Source organism: Columba livia, chromosome 8 (genome assembly GCF_036013475.1).
Source record: "Columba livia isolate bColLiv1 breed racing homer chromosome 8, bColLiv1.pat.W.v2, whole genome shotgun sequence".
NCBI classification, from domain to species: domain Eukaryota; kingdom Metazoa; phylum Chordata; class Aves; order Columbiformes; family Columbidae; genus Columba; species Columba livia.
In genome coordinates this window covers 23,883,832-23,909,387 of record NC_088609.1, presented here as the reverse complement: position 1 = coordinate 23,909,387, position 25,556 = coordinate 23,883,832, and the positions used below count along the sequence as shown (strand labels likewise).

Genomic DNA, 25,556 nt, shown 5'->3' with positions numbered 1-25,556 from the left:
ATGAGTATATTAAGATCTGTATAAAGTTTAGAGATGCAACCAATTAGTGCCAAATGCAAGATGCTTTTTTTTCTGTTCTCTCAATGGGTTGTTTTTTGTTTTTTTTGTGCCTACCACCATTGTTAGCAGCAGCAGTTGATACCAACATTGGTTGCAGCAGTTCCCATCTCTGGGCCAGGCCCCATAGCATCTTGAATGAACATTAGTACCACAAGCGGTACGGGCACCACCGTGGGGATCCCTGCGTGACACATCCAAGAGACACCGGTGATACTTTCCATTAGAATGAGAAGCTGTGAATGCAAACACTGAATAATCGCTCACATGTGCGGACAGCTGAAAAGTGACTTGGGACTCTCCAAAACCTTTCATCCATTGATGAACTGTGGCTTCTCATATCTTTATCCTTACAGGCATAGGTGTCCTGATAGTCTATTTTGCAGAGTGCTGGTCAGACTTCTGGCAGTTTGCCCACATTGCTGTTGCAAGATAAATTTCTTAAATGTATTTTTAATTTAGTTCTGGAATGAATACTGTACTTCATTAAAAAAAAAAAAAAAAGGAAAAGAAAAGAAAGTCTTATTTTCCCAGTCACCTTTATTTTGCTAGAAAAGTATAAATTACCATTATAAATACAGATATCACCAGTATAAAAATTAGATTCTCATTTATAAAATAAATATTAAAATAGCCAAAGCAGCAAGTACCTCCAGGTCCCATCACCAAGACAATTTGAATCTATACCACATAAAATACTCATTCACCAACTGTTTAATTAAAATTAATGTTCAAAATGCAGTGAATACTGCTGCCTACTCAGTGCTTGCATGAAGTGAGTTACTATTGACTCAAAAACTGCAAAGTGTTTTTTCTAACACTTACTTGGAACCATCAAACTACTCTGTCTGTATAATTCTAGGTGTAGTGTATTCTGGATATGCTTTCCAAATGGATAGCAGCTACCTACTTCAAGAGATTTCCTTAAAAGTCGCCAGTACAGTAGTTTCAGTTTGTTCACCTATATCCAAAGATAAATGGACCAAGCTAATTTTATCCAAGAAGTGCAGAAATAATAGTAGCGTCTTCCTCACATCTGAACTAACAGATGATTTCACCAGTTAATAATGTTAAAACTCAGGTAAATACAGGTTTTGTTTCATAGAAACAGACAGGTGTACCTTTTAGTTAGGTAAAGGACACATGTTTTTCAGAAGTAGTGTTTTTTCCCCTCACAAGTACCATAAGTCTGGCTCAGTAAGGCCGTATGTTCAGAGTGGCTGTACCGGGTCAAGTCAAAGGTCCATCTAGTTCAGAATCCTGTTTCAGACAGGATAAACAAGGAGCTTGGAAAGAGTGTATGAGCAGGGTTAGGCTACTGTAAACAGGTCACCAGAATGCTCTTCCAGCTTCTGGCCACTAGTGACACAGGGACTTCTTGATATCTGGGTTTTTCATCTGTAACTAACAGATTGTTGAAGCCATGTAACGTTTGGGCTTCAAAACTCCTGTATTGGAGAGGCTAAAAGGCTCCACCCAATCATCCAGTTTCTGATTTTTGTCTTTTTCTTTTTTCATAGTGTCCACAATATTTTTTCCTTAGACACCATTCAGTGGTTCCTTTTCTCTTGCAGCTTTTGCTTTCTTGCGTTTACACAGGATCACTGGCAGGACAATGGCAAGAGTGATGACCACAATTGCTATCACTGCTATGATGATAAAGACTTCTGCTCCATATTCTGTAGGGGAGGAAAAAGAAATCCAAGATTCAGTTTTCTGAAGCCATAATGTCACAGTGCTACGAACTCCTAGAACTCACTCCACTGAACTAAATGCTTTCTGTATTTTACAGTATCACAGAACTGGAGTGACCACCCCAGTGTGAACTGAATTAATTTTAATGCGATTTTGTTGAGCTAAAGTAAAGCTTTATTTCACCTGCTTCACACTAGGTTTTAATTTAGTTTAGTTAGTGGACTAAAATACCATGGTACCACCACAAGAAGAAGTCAAACCTCTCCCCTACCACTGTATTCCACTTTGTGAAACAAAGTGGAAATGTATTCTATGTTAGAAGCTGAAAACACCAAGAGAAGATATTTGTATTCAAGTTGTAATTTACTAGAATTCGACTATTGTGATAAACAAAAATATGTATCTGGATAAGAAAGTTAATTTGAGAGAGTTAATCTGCCAATTTTAGAAGAGCTTTTCTGGAGTGCAAATATTCTTATCTGGTGGAGAAGAAAAAGACGGTACAGCAATGTGATATTATTTAATAAATATTGATGAATTTATATTGAAGAAAATGTTATCCAGGTTGTTTGTCTGGAATTAGATGGGTTGATTCACTGACCGCTCACTAACTTATTTACCAATAAAGAAGTCAATCTGCCAGCCTCTGACCTTGTAACATAACAGTGAAGAGAGGCTTAGTCTCATCGTCTGTTTTTGAGATAATAACCAAACTTCAGTTCAAACTACAAGTCAATGTAGGTTTCCAGCACTCCTATGTTTTAGACCTAGTCCTTCAAGAACTTACTGTAGGACCTGTTGCTCAAAGGATCTGAGGAAAACAATTAGAAAACAAAAAAAATGAAGGTGAAGGCTAGCAATGAGATTTGAATCCTCAGTGACCAGTCATCAACTCAGAGAATTTAAAACTAATCAAAAAAGTTTAGCAAAATCCTAAAACCAATTCCAACCAGCAAGAGATGGTGGACTCTCGCTTAATGTGAGTTCTTCCCATGAGTTTCCATGTTCAGACTGTCCTCTCACTTACACAGTAAATAGTTTATTCTGTAACAGGCATCACAATTTAAAGAGGTATAAAAATACAATCAGACCTGAAGTGTCTTTTTTGTTTGAATGCTAAAGGCTACATGACAAACTTTGCCAGATACCTACCATCTGAGATATTTCTTCCTACGCTGGTACAAAGCACTGCGCTTTCTTGACCATTACGGTTTTCTCTGCGGGAGGGAATGATTCCCTGTATATAGAAGCAATAGTTCTTTGAACTGTCAACGCTTAGTTCAAATGTATGGCTTTTTGTTGTTGCATCTTTCTGTAAAGGAAAAAAATATTTCAAGAAAGTGTTGTCTGCAGAAGTTCAGCTCTTAATAGAAATTGTGTAGTTATAATACAGCTACAGAATATGTAAAAAGTTGAGTTAGACCTTACCTTTCCAGAACTTTGATCTTTCCAGTAGTAGAGTTTGTATTCCAGGTCATGTTGGAAAATATCTCGAATGCTTTGAAAGCTTCCATTAGGAAATGTATACGGTGTAAGTGGATCTTGGAACACCACGTTCAGTTTCGAACCTTTTTGTCTGTAATTCTGTATCTCTGGTTTTCCGAGGACAGCTAAACAAGCATTTTTAGAATTAAAAAACTGACATCATCTTTCCTACACATGTTCTTTTTTCTTCCTCCCTTCACTCTCCTCCTCAAATCTATTGCATGTTTAGAGAACCAAAGTAATACAATGAAATCCTGGACTATTAGCAAATATCTTCATCCAGTACACAATGTTAATAAAATAATCTGCTCACTGCATTGAGAAACAAACAGTAGCTAAAATCTTACACACTCCCCTACAACAGGAAAGGTTTATGGCTGAATGTCATATTCTCAGATATCAGTATGATAAGAACCTACTGGAAAAATCTTAGGCCCAATCTAAACCTTATTTAAGTGAATGGAAAGAGTCTTGAAATTAAGTTTATTGTAAGATTTAATTGGCAATCTTACTCTGATTATAAGGTGTGAATTCTTCAGAGACTGCATAAGGTGGTTCTTCAAAGTTGTCCATCCTCGAGGACGTTACAGAGAGTATGTGTGCTGTATAGGTCTCTTTTACATTCTTGAGCACATCAGTAACATCACACTCTGTTTCTTCTGTCCGTATGCATTTTTTTTTTGTGTCAGATGTCTTTCTGAAAAGAACAAGAAAGAAGCGTCAACACTTTCCAACCAGACTTTTACATATTTAGATATGTCAAAAACACTTTTCCCCCTCAAACTGTATAGGTTTCCTTCATCCAGTGGGACAATTTTGCAAGTCTACTATGCTGAAAAGGAGAGAAAAAACTTTTCAAGACCACTATCCTGTACAACTGTATATCACAATTCAGAGTAGAATCAAGTAAATCAAATATGACCCATATTACACAGAAATATGTTACTGGATACATATATGAATTAAAAAGTCAGTCTTTTATATGAACTGAATATAAACAACAAGTAGTTCTGATTTTGGATTTTTCTGTAGTAGACTTGTTTAAAAAAGTAAGATGCGTGAATCACTTTGAAAGTGTTATCCCTCATGCATCTGAAAACTCTTGACTTAAGAAATGTCACCTGTCCTAGCAAGCTCTGTTGACACCAATATTAATTGTTTAATGTGACAACAATGTCTCCTCATATATATAACTTCTTTTTTGCACTTGTGCAAGTGCAAATGACACTAAGATCCAGCCAGTAGTAGCAGTTTTCATTGTAGAATTACAATTAAAAAATATTGGCAAAACCCATGACCCATGCATTTCTCTTGATTTTTAAATGCTGGAAAGCAGGTCCATTTACTTGAGCAATAATGAAACCTGGGGAAAAAAATGTTAATTCCTCATTTTACTTCCTAGTAAGGAAAAAGAAGATTAGATATTATTGCTTCAATTCTTTTTGCTGTTTTTGCTGGTGAACTAAGGAAAAAAACCTGTGTGATCTCAGCTGAAAGAGCAAGAGTGCTGACCATTTGGAATTTGACAAATGAGTTTTCCTCCAAGTAGGTCAAGTTTTATTTACAAGTTGCCTGAACTCCCTTCTCACTTCACCAGATTTCTTATGGAGACGTCTTGAAAAGGGACAGAGATTTGATCTTTGTGATCAAACAGACATATTCTGTAAATGTACATAGATGAGAAAGCAAACGTTTAAGCACACTTCATCTGTAACAGCAACTTGTCTAAAGGAGTGTCTCCGTACCATTACTGTACTTTATTCTATACTGAATCCCAGGAAAACAGACTTTTTTTTTGCAAGCATAAATAGCTGGAAAGAAACTCCAGATTAATAAATTAATAAAATCCATTCTGCTAGTGTGTGTTTATTAAAAGAATAAAAGAACATATCAGGCCATTGCACTGGTATTTCATCCATTAGTCATGAGACAGTCCTCATTTCTATGCTACTTGTACAGACAGAAGAGACTACAGTACCATATTTTCATTAATATGTAGGAGAGTTGATGATGCAGTTTCCCTTTGGGGCATATTTAATAATGCTCTATGTATTAATATGGGATCTAAGAACAGCATAGATTTATTACTGAACTTCATGGAAGTTTTTGTGCAGTATTGAAAGAGGTGTTAGACACTTCACATGGCTACTTCTTGTGTCCACAGTATTTGATAGCTCACATAAAACGTGATGATAGAGAAAGTCTTGACAGAGGTAGACGAACAAAGGTAATTTTTAGTTTTACCCAGCAAGACAAATCATTCATTTACTGTGATTCATCGATTACAATAAAATGCAGACTCATTTATCAGACACCTCCCAAGACTAAAGACAAAAGACTCAGTCCAGACACGTTGAAAGACATATAAAGGTCAAGTTCTATCTAATACATGGTATGTCAGGTTCACTGTCAACTTCTTCAAAGTATCTTGGCCTAGATTATCGGTGCAGTTGGCCTGCACCGAACTCCAGAACTGAAATACTGATCTAAAGCTCAACTTTCTGTTTCTAAAGTGGGCAAAACCAGAAGCCTGAATCAGATATTCTTATAGTTTGATACAAACAAGTACTAATATCTGAGTTGGCAATTTTCCTATACCTCATGTTCGGGCTCTTTGCCTGTTACATTCAGTCTCAGAAATATTTGAATACGCTGTATTTGCATCTTTTTCAGTTGCCATTAGTGAGCACACCTTGGTGTTATCTACTTACCCGAGTATTTCTACTGTGTAGAAGTAACCCGATGGTTTTGGTTGCCATTGTAGTATGGTTTTAAAATTGATTGAAGACCAGGTTATATTAACTGCTGTTGGTAGTTCCGGATTGCCTTTAAATATAGAAAAGAGAAGAGTGCCATCAGCCATATTATGTGTAATTCCTGGTTCCCTGCAGTCAGTTTCATTAAATGGAGCAGTTGCTGTTAATCGCTACTTGAAAAAGGTCTTGTGGGGGAGAATGCTCTCAGTCCTGCCCTCTGGGCTTATGCTTGTCTTACTAAAGGAATGCGACCTGGCAGAAGTGAGAAATACAAGGAGAAAATTATTTTCCCATTTATAACTCTGAGGTTGCTGAGGTAACTTATTTGGAGTTCTGTCTGATTGCTCTTTTTTTCATAGAATCATAGAATCATTTTGGTTGGAAGAGACCTCCAAGGCCTCCGAAGCAGCTACAAAAGCTTAAAGATACTCATGAGAATGTCCAAGCACCAAATAAATGCGGTGTAGTTCAAAATCATTCCTAGCTGTATCTCCTGCAGAAGGCATTAGCTCCTATTTTCCCCTTTTATTTATCTTGGGAACATAAAATATTTAAAAATCAGTGGTTGCCCCACATGCGAACATGTGAGAGGGGCTACCCCGGGATGAACTCAAGGCCGGTGCAGCAGCAGGAGGGGAGAGAGGCCGCGGTGACCACCAGCCCAGTGACCACCACCGTGGTGACCAGCAGCCCACTGCCCAGCTGGCTCCGCAGCTGCTTCGGGGAACTGCCCGGGAGGAAGCCGGAGCGGGAAACCCCGCACAACCTCTGTAACCTCTGGCAATCCAGAGTTGCACTGGGCGACATCCTCATTATTTTCTGAATACCACTTTTTCTGGCTTTCCGACAAGCTCTCAACAGGGGACAAGGGAAAGACATCCAGCAGATCGCTCCTTGTTACTGTAGCTCAGCAGCTGCGTGCAACCACCTACCCCTGAGCCCCCCCCCTGCACCCCAGCACCGACGAGGCCGTGGGCATTAAGGATTCCCAAAGGAAGAAAGCGGCCCCCGGCGCTCCGCGGCCGGGTGCTGAAGCGGAGTCGGGCGGGAGCCGGGGCCGCCGCAGCCCGCGCCACAGCGCTGCCCCCTCCCCAACGGCCTCGCGCGCGACAGCCGCTGCCCCCGCCACAGCCGCTGCCGCGGGGCGGCTCTCCTGTCAGAGGGACAGACCCCGCTGTCTGTCCCGTCCGCCCCAGCCGGCGGCCCCCGGCCCGCCCCCCGCCGTTACCCACCGGCGGCGGCCAGGCGGCACAGCAGGGCGCTCAGCAGCAGGGCACGTCCTCCGGCCACGGCGCGCAGCATCCTCGGGGGAGCAAGCCGACGGGGTGCCGACGGGGCTGAACGCGGTGAGCTGCCGACGGGGCGGGAGGCGCTGGCTTTTATATCCGTGGGAGGAGAGGCGGGGACTCCCCGGCCGGGAAGGCAGTGGGAGCGGCAGAGGCTGGGTGACCGGCCCGGACGGGGTCATGGGGAACGGGAGCGGGGCTGGCGGAAGCGCTCAGGCTTCCCAGGGTTGAGCAAGCAGAGCAGGGGATCTTTAAGGAAACGGGCTTTACTGTAAGGAGAGGGGCACTGTAAGAAGTGGTGGCATGTCCTCCGAGCCACTCCAGCCTTGGCACCGTGCCCCCAGTTGCAGGCCCACCTGGATGTGCAAGCACACCTGGACATGCCTGCACACCTGGACATGCCCGCAGTCTGCGTCTCCCTGCCTTCTCCGTGTCCCCATACACCTTGTACCACCCTTCCCTTCCCCTCTGTTGGGCATCCGATGGAATATTGGTGAAACTGACCAACACTTGACAACCAGCTTCATCCACTGCAAACTTTTGGCTGGCTGTCAAGGGCAAGGGGTGCTAGCACCACCCTGGCTCAGAAGTGACTTCTCTGAAGGGCAGCTGATCTCATGGAAGTGATGTTGGGTAGATCCTGTAAATTCTGAAGAGCTAAATATGTCAGTTCTTGCCTCACCACACAAAATGTTTCACACAACTGTTCAGCTAGCTCTATTCCCTCACTCCATGCACATACATATGTGAACCCTGAAAAAGCTTACCTGTCTTACTAGACAGCAAATAAGTTTTCAGTGTTCAGGGATTTGTACCTCACCTCTCCCATAAACCAGGGACATGTTAACTCTTTTCCTACAAGATTACTTTGGAAAGGTATGCCATTTGCACAGGTAACAGGGAATCTGTCTCTGTCAGAAGGTTTTTTGAATCCGAGCCTGGAGCCTTTGTGACAGAAAGAAAAAAAAAAAAACAACTGGAAAAACCTGGCTGCCCGCTTTTAAAGAAGTGAAAGGGGGGTTCTCTCTCCCCCCACTGCAGCGATGTAATACTGAATGGAGCAGTCCGAGGGTGAAGTTTAAAGGCATCCTGAGCAGACCCGTAGTTCTAATGAAACTGGACAATTAAACCAAAAATTTGTTGATGGACTTATCCTATGGTAATTAATTGTACGAGACTTCTTAGTAAATTCACCATGCTAGAGACAACGAAAGAAAGGCCATTTTTTGAGACAAACGGAATGCCAGATTTGGAACAAAGTTTTAATACATGAATTCTTGTATTTGCCCAAAAGTCCTATACCTCTCTTGGGTCAGGATTTGTTAAGTAAATTGTAAGCTCAAATAACGTTTTCTGAGAATTCTGTTTAGTTGCATATCCTACAAGAAGGTGCTTGGATGGTGCAGATCTGCTTGTGCAAGTGAGAAATCTTCAAGGAACTTTTGAATGCTGTATTTCCACTAGTATTAACAGCCAATGTTTTTGATAAAGCAAATACTACACTGATAGATCTGAAACAGGACTTCAATCCGGTAAGGGAAAACAATATCCAATAAATATGACAGCCAAAATGGAGTTAGAAACTTTGAGGGATGAATTTATGACAACTTTACAGGATGACTGCATTTGATTGGACTTACAGATTTGTCTACGAAACAACCTGTGGCTATTGTGGGACAGTATGATGAGAATGCTAACAGACTAATACACCAATTGTCACTCTGATCAAGAAAATGCAGGGAATGAATTTAAGGCCATGATCCTTTTGTCATATATGTACCATTTGCGAAATTTAAGGAGCCTCTGAATTTGATTTGCGATTTTGAGTACGTAGTCAAGATCCAACGCACGTATCTGATTCTGAACTGTGTTTTTGTTTTGTTTTGTTTGTTTTGTTTTGTTTTTTAAACAAAAAGGGGAATTGTCAAAAGGATTGTATGTGATGAATCACTTGTATCTAAGTGGTACAGCCTAAATTTGCCCTGTGATGAAACACTTTGTAACTATGACCCAAAACCATGCTAAATCAGAAAGAACCTGCATTAGTTATGGTCAAATCACTAGTTAACGTTCAATGGAAAAGGCCACACCAATTGATAACCTGGGGGAGAGGTTATGCTTATGTTTTTACAGATCAAGAGCTGCAATGGTTGCCAGCACGAAACGTGAAACCTGTGTTATCTTCCTGACAATGATTGTTGCAGCTGCTGTGTTTTGGATGCCTGCACAGACAAAGACTAACATGTGGATTACTTTAGCCAACATGACTGACCATCTATATGCCTAACTACGATGTCTCTGGAAAAAACGTTCCACACATGCTTGGTTGGTGTCTTCCTTGATGACTACAGCAGCATCACACGACTGTTTCAAATAGTGGTTGATGCAGAGGCATTGCAACGAACTGTAATAATACTAACACGGCACTTTGGATTAATTGCCACCTGGAAGCAGACATCGAACCACAGGAACTGGAATTGCTGGCATCTATGCCCATGGATGCTTGTATTCAGCCGGTTTGTGAAAAGTGTCAGAACAGTATACAAGAACATGAACGGATAAACTGCAAAATGTTAATGCTACCCTTGGTGACTACAGAAATGAAACTCGACGGTGTAATGCTTCACAGAAGAATGCAAGGGATGTCATTGACAGCGACCCTAAAACCTCCTGTATGGTGTATTCTTGATCTGTGAAGATAGAGCCTGACCAGGAATTCCTTCTAACGCTGTTGGAGGACTGTGTATTTTGGGACTATTAACTCTCTTAACGTCCAATGTATCTATGATAATAGATCACAAAAGAGCAAGACGAGAAAAACACTTTTATGGATTTACAGAATAAGTCGAGATCCATCCACGAGGAGATTAAACAACTTACGGACCATTCACAGAAGATCAGAGAGGGTGTAGGCCTCTTTGGCTTAGAGGGCCTCATGAACTGGTTTGGACTAGGAGGATGGGTAAAAGGGCTTTTGCAGAGTGCTCTGGCTCTCTTAATCATAGTAGTAGTTGCATTAATATGCTTGAGTTGTGCTATATCATGTATTAAGAAAATTATTCTGCTGTTGCAGACCTTGATAGCGTTTGGTTTTTTTTTCTCATGATCAGCCCCAATAAATTTTACTGAAAAGAAAAAAAGAAGCATATAGTTTTAGATCATCTGACTCCTCCAATTTTAAATATTACTCTTTTTTTGTTATTAACTTGGTTGGAGTTTTAAGGCCTTTGAAGTCTTGAAATTAAAACATAAAATCTGCCTAGGCAAACAAAATCTTGAACTGCATTTTTCAAATGCTTCACAGGATCCTTTCCTCCCTCTCTCCTCTTGTTCTGAGAAGCATGCTTGGCATAGGTACCTCTTGACATACAGCAGAGGCTTGAGCTCAGATTGTATCGCCTTGGAATTTTAAAATCTCAGGAGGAATTTGAACCTGAGGTGTTAGCTTTTCAAACACATAGCACTGCCAGGCAGAGACAGTCATGCAATGGGGGAGGTGGATTTCCAGTAAGAGAGGCCAGAACTGGCTGGATTTCAGCTCCCAAACTCTTTCGATATAGTCTTTGAAATCTTACTGCACAGTTCTGCTTATATTCAGGTTTACTATCTTGTGTCAAGTCCAAAACTATGTCTCCAGAATCTGAAAGATTGTCTCCAACTCTTCTTCTCTCTTAAGTATTTCTGAATACTTTGTAGATTCTTGTCCAAAACTGAAACTCATTCAAAGTTCAGAGAGTGCTTGTTCTTTGTTACTTTGTTGAAAAGACTGACTGAATTAGTTGGGAAGACACATGTAGTAGTGTGCAAAATGAGGTTTTTAGATTAAGCATTTACTGAGAATTTCCTCTTTCATTGCTTGTGCTAATTCCTAAACCTTCATATGATAAAGATCATGATGCTTCCATTTTCTAGGGAAGAAAGGAGGTAGCACTAGGAACTTGAACACAAACGCTTTCTGAATATAAATATGGGCTGTTTTGCCCATGGATTGACTAATGCATTGCTCACTGATTCATTTGAACCAGGAATCAGACAAAGAAAAAATACTAGGCTCACAAAAGCTTTTATGTGCTACTTGAAAGAAAGTATATAGTCAGACACTTTCTGGGTCTAAGACCTGGTGGCATAAAAGGAATTAGAAGTTGAAAGAAACTAACAGAAGTACACAGACAGACACATTTTCTTGCTGCTGGGAAAGAAACAGGCAAATTTTGTTCTGCTTCTTTGGTTATTTTGCCAGTGATCAACCGTGTAGACTTCCAGATGAGAAAGGCAGGCAGGGGACCAGCTTTTATTAGTCTCTCTTTCCGTCTTTCCTTTCTCTGACACCTGTAACTTACCTTCATAATTTGCTCTATTTTAACTCTGAAAGAAAAGTCTTTTATTTAAAAGGAATGTTGCAGATAAAAATGCCATTAAATTCAACTGATACTCTAGTTAGTGTTCATAATAGCTCTGCATTTTGCCTTGATCAGTTGGCAAATATGGCTTGTGCTCCACATATTTCCATAGTTGTTGCTCAGCAACTAATTGCCCTATTAGTTGTGGTTTTAATTGCTTTCACCCAGCTGGGTTCTCCAGCTCCTTTCAGGTCAGTTCCACCAGCTCTCCCATTCTCCCTCTGCTAGTATAGAAGTGGAAAGTAACAGACACTGTTAAGTACAATGGAGATAGAATTAACATTAGATTATTCTTGTATCCTTAACTTTATTTATAATTCAAAACAGTAGTTCCAGGTGATACTTTCTATAATAATTTATTTTCAGACACAGGGGTAACTAATGTAAGAAAAAATATGCCCAATATATATTAATTACATTTGGTTTAACTTTTTATTTTTTTTTTTCTGTATAGTTTACTTTTGCCACATAAGTGAACAGACCATGACAGCAAGGCTGGAATGTGCAGGCAGCTATACAGAAAGCCTTTGGCCAGGCAAGTTACACAGGTCTAACTATATTGGCAAAAATTTTCGGCATAAATCCAGCTTCAGAGTCAAAATATTTACCTGTCCTGAGATGTCATTTTCTCTTTACAACAATTTTTAATTGCAAAACCACATTTGAGTTAGATACACCCAGAGACGCAACTCCAGCTTTATAAGTATTTTTGTCATTGGTCTTGGAATTATTACCAAAAGTATAATGGCTTCTAAAATGTTTTCTTCTTCTTTCAAGCGTCTTTGAATTGAAGATGAGTGACCCCAATCCTTTACTAATTTCCCTTTGTCAGTGCTTTCAGAAGAAAGAAAGCAAATGAAAGTCAATTACTTCTGTCCTACTTCAGGTTCAGAGATTTTCTTCTACACTGCTAGCTGAATGCTCAAGTGTGTACTGCTGAGACACATCAAAAGTTACTTTCCATTCCTAAAGAAACATAAATTCTCTCTAGATGAGAGGGATTGTCGTAAGATTTTTCAACTACAACCCAGATCTATAATTTGAAGGTATGTGGTTCATAACAAGTTTGAACCTGAGGAACTTGGAGTTGAGTTTTAAATCACCTACTTTGAATTAAATTGCACTTATTTACACCTTTAGGTAGTTGTGCAACTCTATTAAAAGGACGCATATTCTAATCTTGTTTACACTGGCTATATGACACTTTAAGATTTATGGAGTTAATTTGATGATGGGAAGGAGAAGAAAATCAGGTTCAAGGTATACAAGATTTAGACACGTGTGTGAGACCAGCATCTGTCAGCAATAGTATCTGGCTCATTAGCAGGCTTAATAGATACATACGTGGATTTTTTTTTTCTCCTTAAGACCAGTACCTGTCTGCAAAGGAATCATCCGCTAAAGATATCTTCTGACAGCCAGCTCAGTGGATACCACAGCAATTCAGATTTAAAACTGCAAACAAAATTTCTTACTTATATCCACAGTTAAATTCTTAGAGCATGATAATTGCCACCTGTTAAGCATTTTGAGGTGATGAAGTATAACCATACAGCACAGACTCTGTGTTGCAGACTTTCAAAGCCCTGTGTTACCTAGGATCTCTACGATGTGATAAAAATGCATTTATCTACCTGTGCATTTTCATTTTTGGCACCAGCAGTAGCAATGCACTGCTACTATAATAGTAAAAGTGAGGACTGTTTAGGTGTCATTTAATATGGGCTTAGTTATGAGTCTGCATTTACTCTGTGGTAGAACGTGTTTTTTTCCATTTCACAGGTGGGTGCCTGTATTATCAAAGATAGCAGTGAGATACTCCCAAATGCCATTATTCAGCTTGACAGATGAGCTTTGTGCAAAACATGCATTTCAAAAGTTCTGATACTGACACTCTGAAATTCTACAGCACATATTTTAATGTACTTGAAAAATCAAATGGTCTTGCTTTGTTGTTCTCAGACTCCAGCCAACACTAGTGATCAGCACCAGAATTGTGTGCTAGATTGGCATTTTTTTTCAAAACTCTGATGTGTTTACTTCTATCTGGTCTCTTCATTTGAGACCAACTGAACTTTTACATTTTTTGTTTCATTTGGAGTAGAAATGTTACTTGATATGTTCTTTTATGTGCAGCAACAGGTGAAATGTCTATGGGAAAGACAGATAAAGGGTTTCTGAGGAAGCAGAGGACATGACATCAGAAAGATGGAAGTTTGGAGACTGGAGCTTTTCAGCACATTAGGCCACTCTTTATCATATACTAATGCAATACTGGATCCTAATTTTAACTGATCCATGTTAATGCCTGTTACTATTCCCTTTTCTAATCAGCATGCTCTCAGAGACACTAGTCATTATGCAAACTCTCTGTTACTAAGTTTTGAATACAAATTTTGCAATTTCATTCTGTAGTATCATGGATCCGCTTTGTAATGTGCAGATGGCTCTACAAGATGTGAAGCACAGAAGAAACGGGCCTGCTTTTATTAGTGCATCATGTGTAAATTAGTTAAAAAGTTAATCGGGTTAATTCAGTTTAGATTATTTTATTTTTTGCTCTTGTGTGAGGAGGAACTGAAGCAGGCCATGAAATCATTGGAATTTTATTATATTTATTGTAATTTTGGCAGTTGTTTGTTTGCTGCATGATTTTATTCCTTCCTTATTTTTACTTCTGTTTACAACTACTAGGCACATCCTTGATCTCTTTTCTTAAAAAGGCAGTTTGTAAAACCAAAAAAAGGACAACCCCCCCATGAATTACATAATGATTTATATGAGTATTTCCAGATACAAAAATAAACTGAATTTGAAGGCGTGCTTTCACAGGTTTGTCTCCAGCAGTGACATAATCCACATGTGAAATCAATATTTTTTAGCTGAAGACTATAAAGAGTGAACTACTCATTCTCCTTTTTGCAGCACTGTGTATTAAATTAAGAGTTTCCCCCAATTGCTTGGCTTCTGATTTAATAAAAAGAAACAAAAAAAATGGTTTTAGAGATGTGGTTTATGTCAGTGTATTTATCTCACTGCTTTTAGTCCTTCACTCTTCTTCAGACTTATTCTCTATCAAGAGCGTCATTGATAAAGTGCCTTCAAAACCTGGACACTGACCTCATGACTGAGTAGTTCTGTACATAAAATACAAGTGACACAGGGAAAACGGGTGTAATTCAGAAGTTTTTTTGCTACGAATTCTTATTTTTGAGACAAATTTTGTTTTTAAATCACTAGGCCAAGTCTACTGGTTTTTAAGGGTTTGAAAATCTTTATGTAATGCAATGTGCAAAACCCAGCCAATTAATTCTCCCATTATTATAGCGTACAGTTTTGAAGAACAAACTGACTTAATGCACAAAAGAGAAAACAGCTAATACTATCACTTGGCATTTCCACTAGGGAATTCACCCCTCTCCTTGTAAAAATAAAACATTAAGCTGAGAAACATTCAAGTAATTTAAGAATATAAACAGCTTGAATAATTCTTTACAAGTTTTTAATATTAACTGATTTTAATAACATTATGTGACTACAGCAAGGACACTGTTTTTCTGTTATAGCAAGCCTGGGCAAGAAGCAAGACTCCTGTTAAAATGAACATAATGTTTTCCCTTGCTGTTGAGCATTTGCCTCCATAGATTTTCTAGGAATTTTTTTAAGGAATGACATTCAAACTGAACGAACAGTTAAGGGAGCATCATGTTTGCAAATAGAATGGTGAATCTGACCCCCCTGTTGTTCATTTTCGGGACTGTGTTTTCCTGAAGTCCTTATCTAGTGTCTTACATTTATTTAGAATATAAACTAGAAGTGAGCATACTCCCTGCAGACAAGACATGAAATTAATTTTACTTAACCACTGTCATCCATCAAGTAATTTTTAGTGCAGTCGAAGCTTGAAATTTATTTCCTACAGATCTACAAAAATATTTTAATTGCATTTACAAAACTGTTCACACTTTATGTTTATCTGCACCATAAAAAAAATCTATATTGCCAAGATTACCTACAATATGAAAATAAAGGCATAGCCCAGAACTCCCATATAGTTTTCTGTCATTGCAGAATGTGCATAGTGATCATACAGCATTCTTGACTGCATCCTAATAATCCTCAGGACATTTGGGCCAAATACTTGCCATACTGTAAATATGTTCAGATTAGCAGAACAATAGTTAGACCAGGATGATTTGATCTTCTGCCAAGAAAACTATCCAGAATAGGAAAGGATTTTAAGAAGTCTTAATTTATCTTTTTATAGGAACATAAAAAACAGTTAATGAGGCTTCCTGGGGAACTGGAACAAGAGATGCTTTCATTCAAAGGCTGTCCTTTCTGAAGAAATAAAGTTTCCTCCAGCACCAGATTTTACAGTAAGGCTTACTGTTGCTGTTTTAAAGGATCAGCTTTTTAAGGAATTTTCTGTTATTGACTAACTGAAAGCAGATGACCAGTATGGCAGTCGAAGATACAATGTATATTTGCAATTATAGAACATAAACTTATATCACAGAATTCCCCCTCTTATCTCAGTTTTCTGTTGTAGAGTGAGGTACATGCCTAATATGAACATTGAAAAATAATTATTTTATTTACCTAAAGCAGGAACTCTAGACAGATATGTAATGAGTATTTCAGAGTGTTGTGGGGTTTTGTTGTTGTTGCTTGTTTGTTTTAAATAGCTTAGAAGTTGTGCATCAATGTGTACTAGGTTACAGTTAGTCCCAGTATTTGTTATAGTAAAGAATTATTTGCTGTATACTAGATATATTAATTAAACATTTGTCAAACTTACTACTTCTTAAATAGGTAATCTATCTTTAGTAGAGACTGCAATGTCACCAGACAGACAAAATTCTGAAGCAATATTGTTAGTCATCAATACACGAAGGATATTACTGGTAAAAGTTGGGTCTCATGAGGCGATGGAGACCAGGTTATTTGTAAAATCTTGCTGCTCAGATTTACACAGTTTTGAGCCAATCAATCTACAGGCACTGGCATGGAACAGCAAACCGCACCCTGGCCAAACAAAGGAGGAAGTTCTTTCAAGCTGGAGGAAAGATAGTGTTGTAGGAAAAGAACCTTTCAGGTCAGCTGCTGCCCCAAGAGTTGTCAAGACCAGCTGTTTCTACTAATGCTTCTTAGAGGAGAAGCTTGATAAATTCAGCTGTTGCAACAGAAGATGAATAGAAATGTCAGTAGGTTTCAATTAGAAGTGGTATTCTTGATATATCAGCAGTGAAAATGGTTGTCCTGTGAGCCACATAAAGCATTCCAAGGGGTGAGTAGGAAGTAGGATAATTTGGGTTTGTTTTGGTTTATTTGGTAGAAAAGCAGACAGAAGCTGTTCTTGCCAGTCTTAAGAATTATTCCATGTTTTGTAAGAGCTTGACTGAGAATACTCAGAAGGAAGTAGTGTTATTTAAAATGGACCTTAACTGTTTAGGCTTTATAATTAATGGCAAACCAGGTCAGTTAGGGGGACTCTATGATCAGTTGTACTGTTGTTTTGTACTTATTTTGGCTTACTATGGAAAGGGGCAGGAGGGATTCTGATCTCTGTAGGATCTGAAATGTATTTTGCTGAAGAAATAATAGGAATTATATCCTATGGCTAATTTATAGAAGCACTGGATGTGCTGAAGTATGAGATATAGCAAAATGCTAGATGTCTAAATAACAAACCATGTTAATCTGTTGTACTGGTTTGGGCTGGAATAGAGTTCATTTTCTTTCTGGTAGCTGTGGTTTGGATTTAGTCTGAGAAGAAAGTTGATGACATACTGATGTTTTGTTTGTTCCTGGGTAGTCAAGGACTTTTTTTTGGCTTCCCCTGCTCTAGCAGGTGCACAAGAAGCTGGGAGGGAGTGAAGGCAGGACAGATGACCCAAGCTGGCCAAAGGGGTGTTCCTCACCACATGATGTCAGGCTCACTGTGTAAACTGGAGTTGACCAGCGTGCAAATACCACTGCTCAGGAATGCACAGGCTATTGATGTTGTGAACAGTGAGCAAAGGCATTGTGCACCACTTGTTCTGTGTATTTTGTTATTATTATTTTCTCTTTGCTGTCCAACTAAACTGTTTTATGTCAATGCGTGAGTTTTGTTTTGCTTCAATTTTCCCTTCCTGATTTTCTCCCCCATCCCGTGTGGGTGGGGGATGAGTGAGTGGCTCTTTAATTTGTGCTTACCATTTTGCTTTTCCAAACAATGATTTTAAAGAACCATTCTTCTCAGTACAGGTCTGCTATAACAGAATAACAGTAATATCTAAAGATTTCAGTCATAAACAACCTTTATATCAGAACCGTGTTAAACAGAAAGGACAAGATGCTGTTTTGTTACTTTAATGTTTTCAGCTATCTACAAAATCCTTTCTCAGTTCTCCCCACCAATAGGCAATAGTCTAGCCTGTTAGCAGGCCAGAATAATTTCTCCTGTGCTTGTTCTACAATAGCTGTAGGAAGTAATAGGTTTTTCTCTAGCTTTTATGTATTTCAGATATTGTTGTCCATGTGTTTATAAAAACATGATTGCTTTTGGCTGTAGGATTTCCTTAGGCTTCTACTTTAAATGAAAATATGGTGTTTACCCAGTAATAATTTTCTTCAATTTCTCTCCTTCATTTCTGCTAGTACTTCCTTAGTGTTTTCCGAGTAATCCCATTGCCATTTTAGGGATTTATTATTTTCTAAGTGTCTCTATTACTTTGTTTTTCTCTAGTCATCACATAGTGCTGAATTTCAACTCTGATGTCAGTTGAACTTCTCCTCGAGGGCATCTCTTGTAGTTCCTGAAAGCCTCTTATTTGACAAATGCAGTGTTCTGGGGGCATTTGTGACTAAGCTGCAGAGTAAGGAACCTAACCATATTGTTCCTAGGTAGTACACGCTGCCAGCTGACCGTTCCTACTGCTGTGGCATACTGCAGTGCTGCATATCAGTGGTAATGTTTCTGAGCTCCAAATCTGCACAGCTTTTTACTTTTTTCTTAATATGCAACACCTAACCTATATCCTTCCTCTGGATGCCCACTAGTGGTCTCCACACCTTCAGTTTGTGTTGTAAAGGTTAGGGCTCAGTGGTGTCTGTATGAGTTTTCTTGCTTCGCTGAGTAAAATGCCACAAACTTAATTTAAATGATAACTTCATACTTTAAACCGTAATAGGAAGTAACTTCACCCAATCCTGCATTTATAGAGCTTTTGATAACCTCAGGTAAATCTAAATGTTATCTAGGCTAACTTGCAGCCTGAGCGACATTTGCAATTCTGATCTTGGCATGCTGATAAAATTGAAAACAAGAATTTTTATCACTATGACAAAAAAATATGTATTTGTAGTCAGTAAACTGCAGCCAGTTGACCCAAGGAATTGCTGATCACCTGGAATACTAAGGCAGTAAAACAAAAGAATGAGCTTAAACCTCAATGCTGTCACAAGACAAACAGACCAATAGGAAATGTTCCACCTTAGTAAGATAAGAGAAGTTTTATTTACTTAATGTAATGCTGATTGGGATTCATAACCTCAGTGAGACACTTCTGGGTGTGTACTGTTATAATAAATACACGCATTCCACTCAAGAGATGAAAAGCTCTTGACATTAATAAAGAAAATAGCTGAGATAGGATTTATTACTTAATGACACTTATTTATGTGTGCTGCATCTGCTCATGGATACTACCTTCCCCTTCAGTGCATATTGCAACAGACCATTTTAGAGATTAGTAAGGGTGGGTGCACACAGAGAGTTTCTTTCCAGTCTTGTTTAATGACTCACACAAGGATATGTCGCAAAGCGTCATGCGGGGACTTAAGAACACCTTTTTTTTCTTCCAGTGAGCTGATAGTAATGTATTCTAGAGCCGCACCTACATTTATACAGTCCTAGAATTACATTTCACCCTTTGAAGGCAACCGCAAGGTTGATGTGACCCCCAGTGAAAATGAGTTTGACACCCCTGGACTAGGGCTTGGCAAATCCATGAGCTCTCTTAATCTTGGGGAGCAGGGTGAGAAATAAGGACTGCTTCACAGCAGCAAAAAGACTATGCAACTATAATAGATGGTGTTGTGACAATTGCTTGATAAAATAAATGCAGCTGAGTCACACCTTCAACACAGACCTCTATGTCAATTGTACAGTCTAGCCCAAAATGTCTGGATGCAGTTTGCTGACGTAGATTCACTTTAAGTTTTATTTTCTGATGGTTGGCAGTTCTCTCTCCATTTCTTTTTCTCTTTCTTCAGAACTGTGGGTTTTGTACTTTGCTTTGGCAGTGATCTCTGTAGTTAGTGGTCTGATTTACTCTGTGTTGTTACTTTTTTCTCTTAAGTTTTGCAATTGTTATAGCTGGTCATGTGTGACCTTCCTCAGAATGTTGTTTTGGTTTGTTTGTTTGTTTGTTTTTCATGGGAGGAAGATAAGGGCATATATGACTTTAAAAGCCTATCTTCTGTTTAGTTTTCTTATACATCTTCTGCTGTATTGGTAATTTGGATTAACTAGAGAAGATAACTGTTTAGCTATTTTGATAGTGGTATGTAAATATAAGCTTTCATACCTGCTTATATACCAAATACTCACATGGTCCTCAGCCTTTTATAGTGATGGGAGATTTAATAAGTTGTTTTTTTTTTTTGTGTAGTATAACTTTCAGATTAGTCATGCAGCAAGTATAAAATCTGTAGTAGTAGTAGTATCTGAGTGTCTCACCTCTCCCTAAAGTACTTGAGGGAGCCTATTGCTGTGGAAGAGAAAACCAATGAATCAGTTAACTGCTAAATCATTGGAATTACAAAAAAGGATGGTCAAAAGGGGTAATCAGAACTTGTCCTGAAATAGACTTCTGCAGCAGCAATCCTAAACTTAACCAGACTAATTGTAACAAAAAAAAGATTTAATGTAATCCTGCTGTTGATTCAATTCTTAATGTATGCTGTTGACTTTGTCTGCTGTACCTAGTGAATTACCTTTTGTGTTCAATTATCTTCCTGTCACAAAATTATTCTATGTAGCCTGTGATCATAGCTGCCAAAGTTTACCGATAGTAATACTTTAAATACACATATTGAAGAAGTCTAACAAATAAGATTTTGTTTTTATATAACTTTTTCCCTTGATCTTCAATTTAATTTTAATCACATGTATACTTTCCCTAAAATCTTTGACAAAAAGGCAACAGTAAATATACTTGCTATGACTCTAAGCTAGCAATGAAAATGCTGTTATACTGGGATGTATACCAAAAGAGTTGGAACATAGAGCTGTGGGGATTCTGACACTACTTTGGATGCTGGATCATGGAATCTTTCATAAAATGCTTAATTGCCCAAGGAATAATTTTTTTCTTCTACCACTATAGGACTGCTCTGAAGTGTGATTATTCTAATAGCTGCTCAATTCCTTTGAGAATGAGTCTGAAAGTACTGATGATCACCTTGCACTCATTTGTTCTTGTGCTCAAATTTGGTTTTAACCTGAATACTGTGTTTTCCTCTATGTACAAAGTTCATAGCTTGGGAGGCTTCATGTGTTACTTTAAACAAGCTAAGCTCCCTGATGCTGTGCTGTCAGATGGGATCTTTGTTCCCCTGATCAAATTACTAGTTCTTTTATGCACTTGTGGAACCTTCAGTTCTCCTTTCATTAACATGAGTGACCAGTATTTTTCCAATAACCCAGATGAAGACCTGCACAAAGCCACTAATACTTGTTTGCTGGAAATAACTCTTCTGATACAACATAAGATCACATATGTCTCATTCAGACGGTAACAGTCTGATAGCCATGGAGTCTGCCATTCTGTGACTAGTTAATCTCCCTGGGCTTTTTTATCCTGTGATTAGTTAATATCCCAGGGCTTTTTCATCCTGCAGTTTGTTTCCAATAAGACCCTATTTTATGACAGAAGTTTTGAGGGGTTTGGTGGTGCATGGTTGATTAAACCCCTGGGGTTTATGTTTTTTCCTTTTGTCTACTCTAAAACCTTACAAAATATTAAGGTAGGACTTAATGGCCAGTTTGAATTCATCATTTTATGTAGACATAGTGAGACTATTGACTCAGTGGATTTGTTAGCACTATTAAAAAAAGAAGTGTGATATATTAGATCACTTTGTCATACAATTTTTTTAGTTGATTGCCACACACTACCTAAACTCAAATCAACAGTTCTGGCTAAAGCTGAATGCTGATTAATCTAAATGAACACACATTTGTTCAATCCACTTGTTTGTAGTACGATATTAACTTTAGTTTTAATGTAATTCAGGGAAGACCAGGGAGTGAGATATGATTTCTATTCTTTTTGTGCGGTTCCGCAAACTCAGCTAGACCTGTGAGGCATGTAAAAAAAGAATATACTAAAAACTCAAAAGTTTGGTCTGAAGCTTTCAGTGTCAAAATTCAAATACATGTGTCCTTCATGAAAGAGCTGAATCACATCTACAGCCGAGAGGCTTTTTCACAGAAGGCAAAAAGATGCTATCACTACAAGATCAGTCTTCATTACTTCCTGATACTTTCTCAGAGTTACACATGTGTTAGAGAAGTTCCATCCTTATCTTCTCCTAGGAAGTCCATAGGAATTACCTGGTGAGCAGACAGAACATAACTTGAAAGTATTTGAAACTAAAATGGATTGGTTCTTCAGTCTTATTTGCAGCTTCAACCTTCCATCAGTATGAAAATTACATAACTTCAGAAATGAGGGAGAGAAGACAACTGCAAGAGGTTTTGGGAAGCTTGCAGAATGCAGGCAGAACATCTCTTGCCCTGTTTATGATGAGGTGACACTGGAGCTTGCTGTTTTTGCAGAGGAATTTGTTTAAATCCGAAGTCCTTTCAATTTGCGTGGTGAGGAATACGTGCTAGAAGATGATTTCTTTACTAATACTGTCAACTGGCTTTAGTTACTACTATGAAAAGCACTGTGGAAGTACTAATTGAAATTATTTAGCAAGTGGTGTAGGTAGACTATTTGCTGCAAGAAGCAGTCTGCTACAAGGACACTTGTCACACATGAAAGACTATACTGTAACTGGTATGCTTTGTTGCCTAATGGTAAGATGCAGAGAAGACACAAAATTTCACTGGCACCTTAGTCTTGGAATATAGTAAGAAAGGGGAGACAGTGGTAAAAAAGTGAAGTAGAAATGAGGCTTTGGATGTGACTATGTGTGTGATGTTTCTAATAGTGTGTAGGTCACGTGCAGCCACTCTTTAATGAGCACAGTGGGCACAGGGTAAAGGAGACAAAACTGGAGGACTTAGCAATTACACAAAAGACTACTCAGCTGCTGAAATGTGACCCTGCATCTCACAATGGACAATGTTATTTTAGTGACCAAATGTGATAAAGAAAGAGAACTGTTCAAATATTTAAACTGCTAATGCAAAGATTTTTTTTTAAAACTCTCTACTGAGATTAGTATGCCTGTAATGTTCATGAATTTTTCCTCTATTAAAAAAATCTGAGGTCTTAGAAGTTATTTTCTGAATTGTTTTTAAGGATACATAAGTGAATGCATACAGAAACTTCATTATTTTCTAAATGAAAATAGTAATATTGCTGAAGTGATAAGCTAGTCCTCAGATTCTTTTCTTTGGAATTGGAAAATAAAATCTTGCACCTAGTCTACATGGTGCAACTGCATACATAAATACCAAGGCAATAACGATATTGCCTGTGAGTGCTGAGGAATCTTCCTCTGTGGTTAGCTTTCCAAGAGCAAACTGAGAAGAGTAATTTACTTTCCTGGAATGGTCATTCCAGAAACTGGTGTCACAGGGATGGCCAGGTCAGTGGAGTCACATCTCTGAATGGAACTGTCAATCTGACGCACAGCTTTCTAAATGGGGAAACTTGCACAATTTCCTCAGAAATTTCCTCAGAAATGTGCAAATACGGTTTCATTTAAATAGCATTCTTCTAGTGGCAGTGTTATGTCATATTAAAGCAATACATGAAAAACATCTTGAAACGGGAAAAATGTCAGTTTCAGAACATCACGAGATTCGAAAACCAGCATACAATCTAAAGCCATGGATGGTTATTTTCCTGTAAAATTGTCATGTTGATCCTCAGATGAACAAAATGATTGTAAATTCCATTATCTTCAGCAGTTACACAACTTTACATGAGCTGAAAATGTAATCCAATATGTTAAATTTAAAATGGCTCTAAAATTTTAAAATTGCTCTGTAGCTGTGTAGGCCATTGAAATCCTTGTTATTAAACTGTTCACTTTTTGGCCGTTCTTTCTCTTAGCCCTTTCCAGACTCAGCTATTTCAAACACTTGTAATCAGTGATGCTAATAGAGAAGGTAAGAATATAAGGAAAATACTGATAAATGCTTAAATCCAGAAGCACTAAGCATTTTAGTAAAATAAGTAAGTCTATTTATGTGTGAGTGAGCAGATAGATATTAAATTGAGGGTTGAAAGCAAATTGTGTTAAGAACTTTTAGCCTTCCACTACACAGAAGATCTGTTCCATAAATATTTCCGAGTAAGGCACATAGGATTGTACAAATGCTGTTCAGGACATATTTTGTTTAGTGGATAGTTTGGATTGAAGCCCAGACTGACATGATACACAAATGCTGCACAGAAACTTTCTATGGTGTTTTCTTTAGCAGGTAGTTTGGGCAGAAACCCAAACCGGGTCAGTAAAAAGCTGATGGTAGCCAAGTCTCATTTTGTTTTTCCCCATTTTTTTGTGATTCGTCTTGAGGCTATCATTTCTATGTAAAGCTTGGAAGGGCTGTTTTGGACTATAAGAATTCCCCTGGCTCAGGCACCCACAGCTTTTACAAACTAGAACAGAATTATTTAAATGCAACAGCACCAAAACCAATTGTCACTGTTCTGTGTTCTGTCCCTGGGTCTTTCACAAGGCTAAGCAGCTGTTGACATGTTGCACAGGCCTTTGAAAGCATGTGGAAAAGCCTCCTGAGTGGCTTTGGGGAAGCATGTTCAAGTGGGACCCCAGAGACCTGTGCTCCGTCTCCTCTTCTCCCATTAATGCTGCATTACCCCTCTCTGAATGGGCTGTACAATACCTTGCATAGAACTGCCTGACTGAGTGTTAAACAGTCATTTTAAATATAACCGCAAGCTTTAGAGCTTCAGGAAGAGATCCTTGCTTCCCCTTGTGTCTCACACATTGTTAGTGGTGGCAAGAGCCAGAGGAGGAAACAGGCAGCAGAGCTGGGCCAGATGTGCTCTATCAACAGCTGGAGTGCTACAGGCAGGGGGATGAGGTGTGGTGAGAAAAGGGGTAAAGGGCTGGGCTGGGAAGAGTCTTGTACTGCAGGCTGAAGAGAAGGAAGAAGATGATATTGGGAGGCAGCAAGGTAGACATGGGAATCAGAGCTCCTATTTAGTCATAAGACCACAAGCCTCTCCACCACAGTTACATAGTTCATTTTGAGTCTAGGACAATATGTCTACCTCCAACCCTGTGAAGCTCTCTGTACCTATATCACTCCCCTGACAACTGCCAGCATGCCCCAACGACCACATTTACTGCACCAAGACTGTTCAAACTTTACTTGGTCCCTCACTGATTCATTCTTGGAATCTTCTTTGCTGCCATAGCTAAGTTGAATGTTGCCTTTCACCCTTGAGGCCGTAAAAGTCATTTTGTCACAGCTTTCTTCTGAAGTTTTAAGTTTTACTAATATGCTAGGATTTTTGGTTTCTATCACATCACTGATGTGAGTACACCAAGAAGCTAGGTTAGAGTTAGCTCACGCATCTCCAGCTGGTTGCTGGCTTTATGTCTTGCTGGAAAAAAACTAGAAATTTGAACATAAATTACTGTCTACTGCAAGGGCATTCTTGTTGCACAGAGTAAAT

General features: G+C 38.8%; 2 protein-coding genes across 9 annotated transcripts in view; one reads left to right on the top strand and one right to left on the bottom strand.

Moving 5' to 3' along the window:
• Positions 1-579: 579 nt before the first annotated feature.
• Positions 580-7,383, bottom strand: F3 (coagulation factor III, tissue factor). The gene is made up of 6 exons (XM_065071111.1): positions 7,226-7,383; positions 5,949-6,063; positions 3,750-3,934; positions 3,181-3,362; positions 2,905-3,064; positions 580-1,736 (listed from the first exon to the last, which is right to left on the bottom strand). Exons 1-6 carry the CDS (start codon positions 7,293-7,295, stop codon positions 1,597-1,599), a joined length of 852 nt encoding a protein of 283 aa, XP_064927183.1. The 5' UTR covers positions 7,296-7,383; the 3' UTR covers positions 580-1,596.
• Positions 7,384-15,951: 8,568 nt separating this feature from the next.
• Positions 15,952-25,556, top strand: part of SLC44A3 (solute carrier family 44 member 3) — an 85,464-nt gene continuing 75,859 nt past the window's right edge. For 2 of the 8 annotated variants that reach the window (XM_065071102.1, XM_065071096.1), the window contains exon 1: positions 16,744-16,969. The gene's annotated coding sequence lies outside the window, so the exon portion shown is untranslated. Of the gene's footprint in view, positions 16,059-16,741; positions 16,970-25,556 lie in introns of those variants that run through there. The other 6 variants (XM_021292801.2, XM_065071097.1, XM_065071103.1 and 3 more) reach the window with 4 other exon arrangements.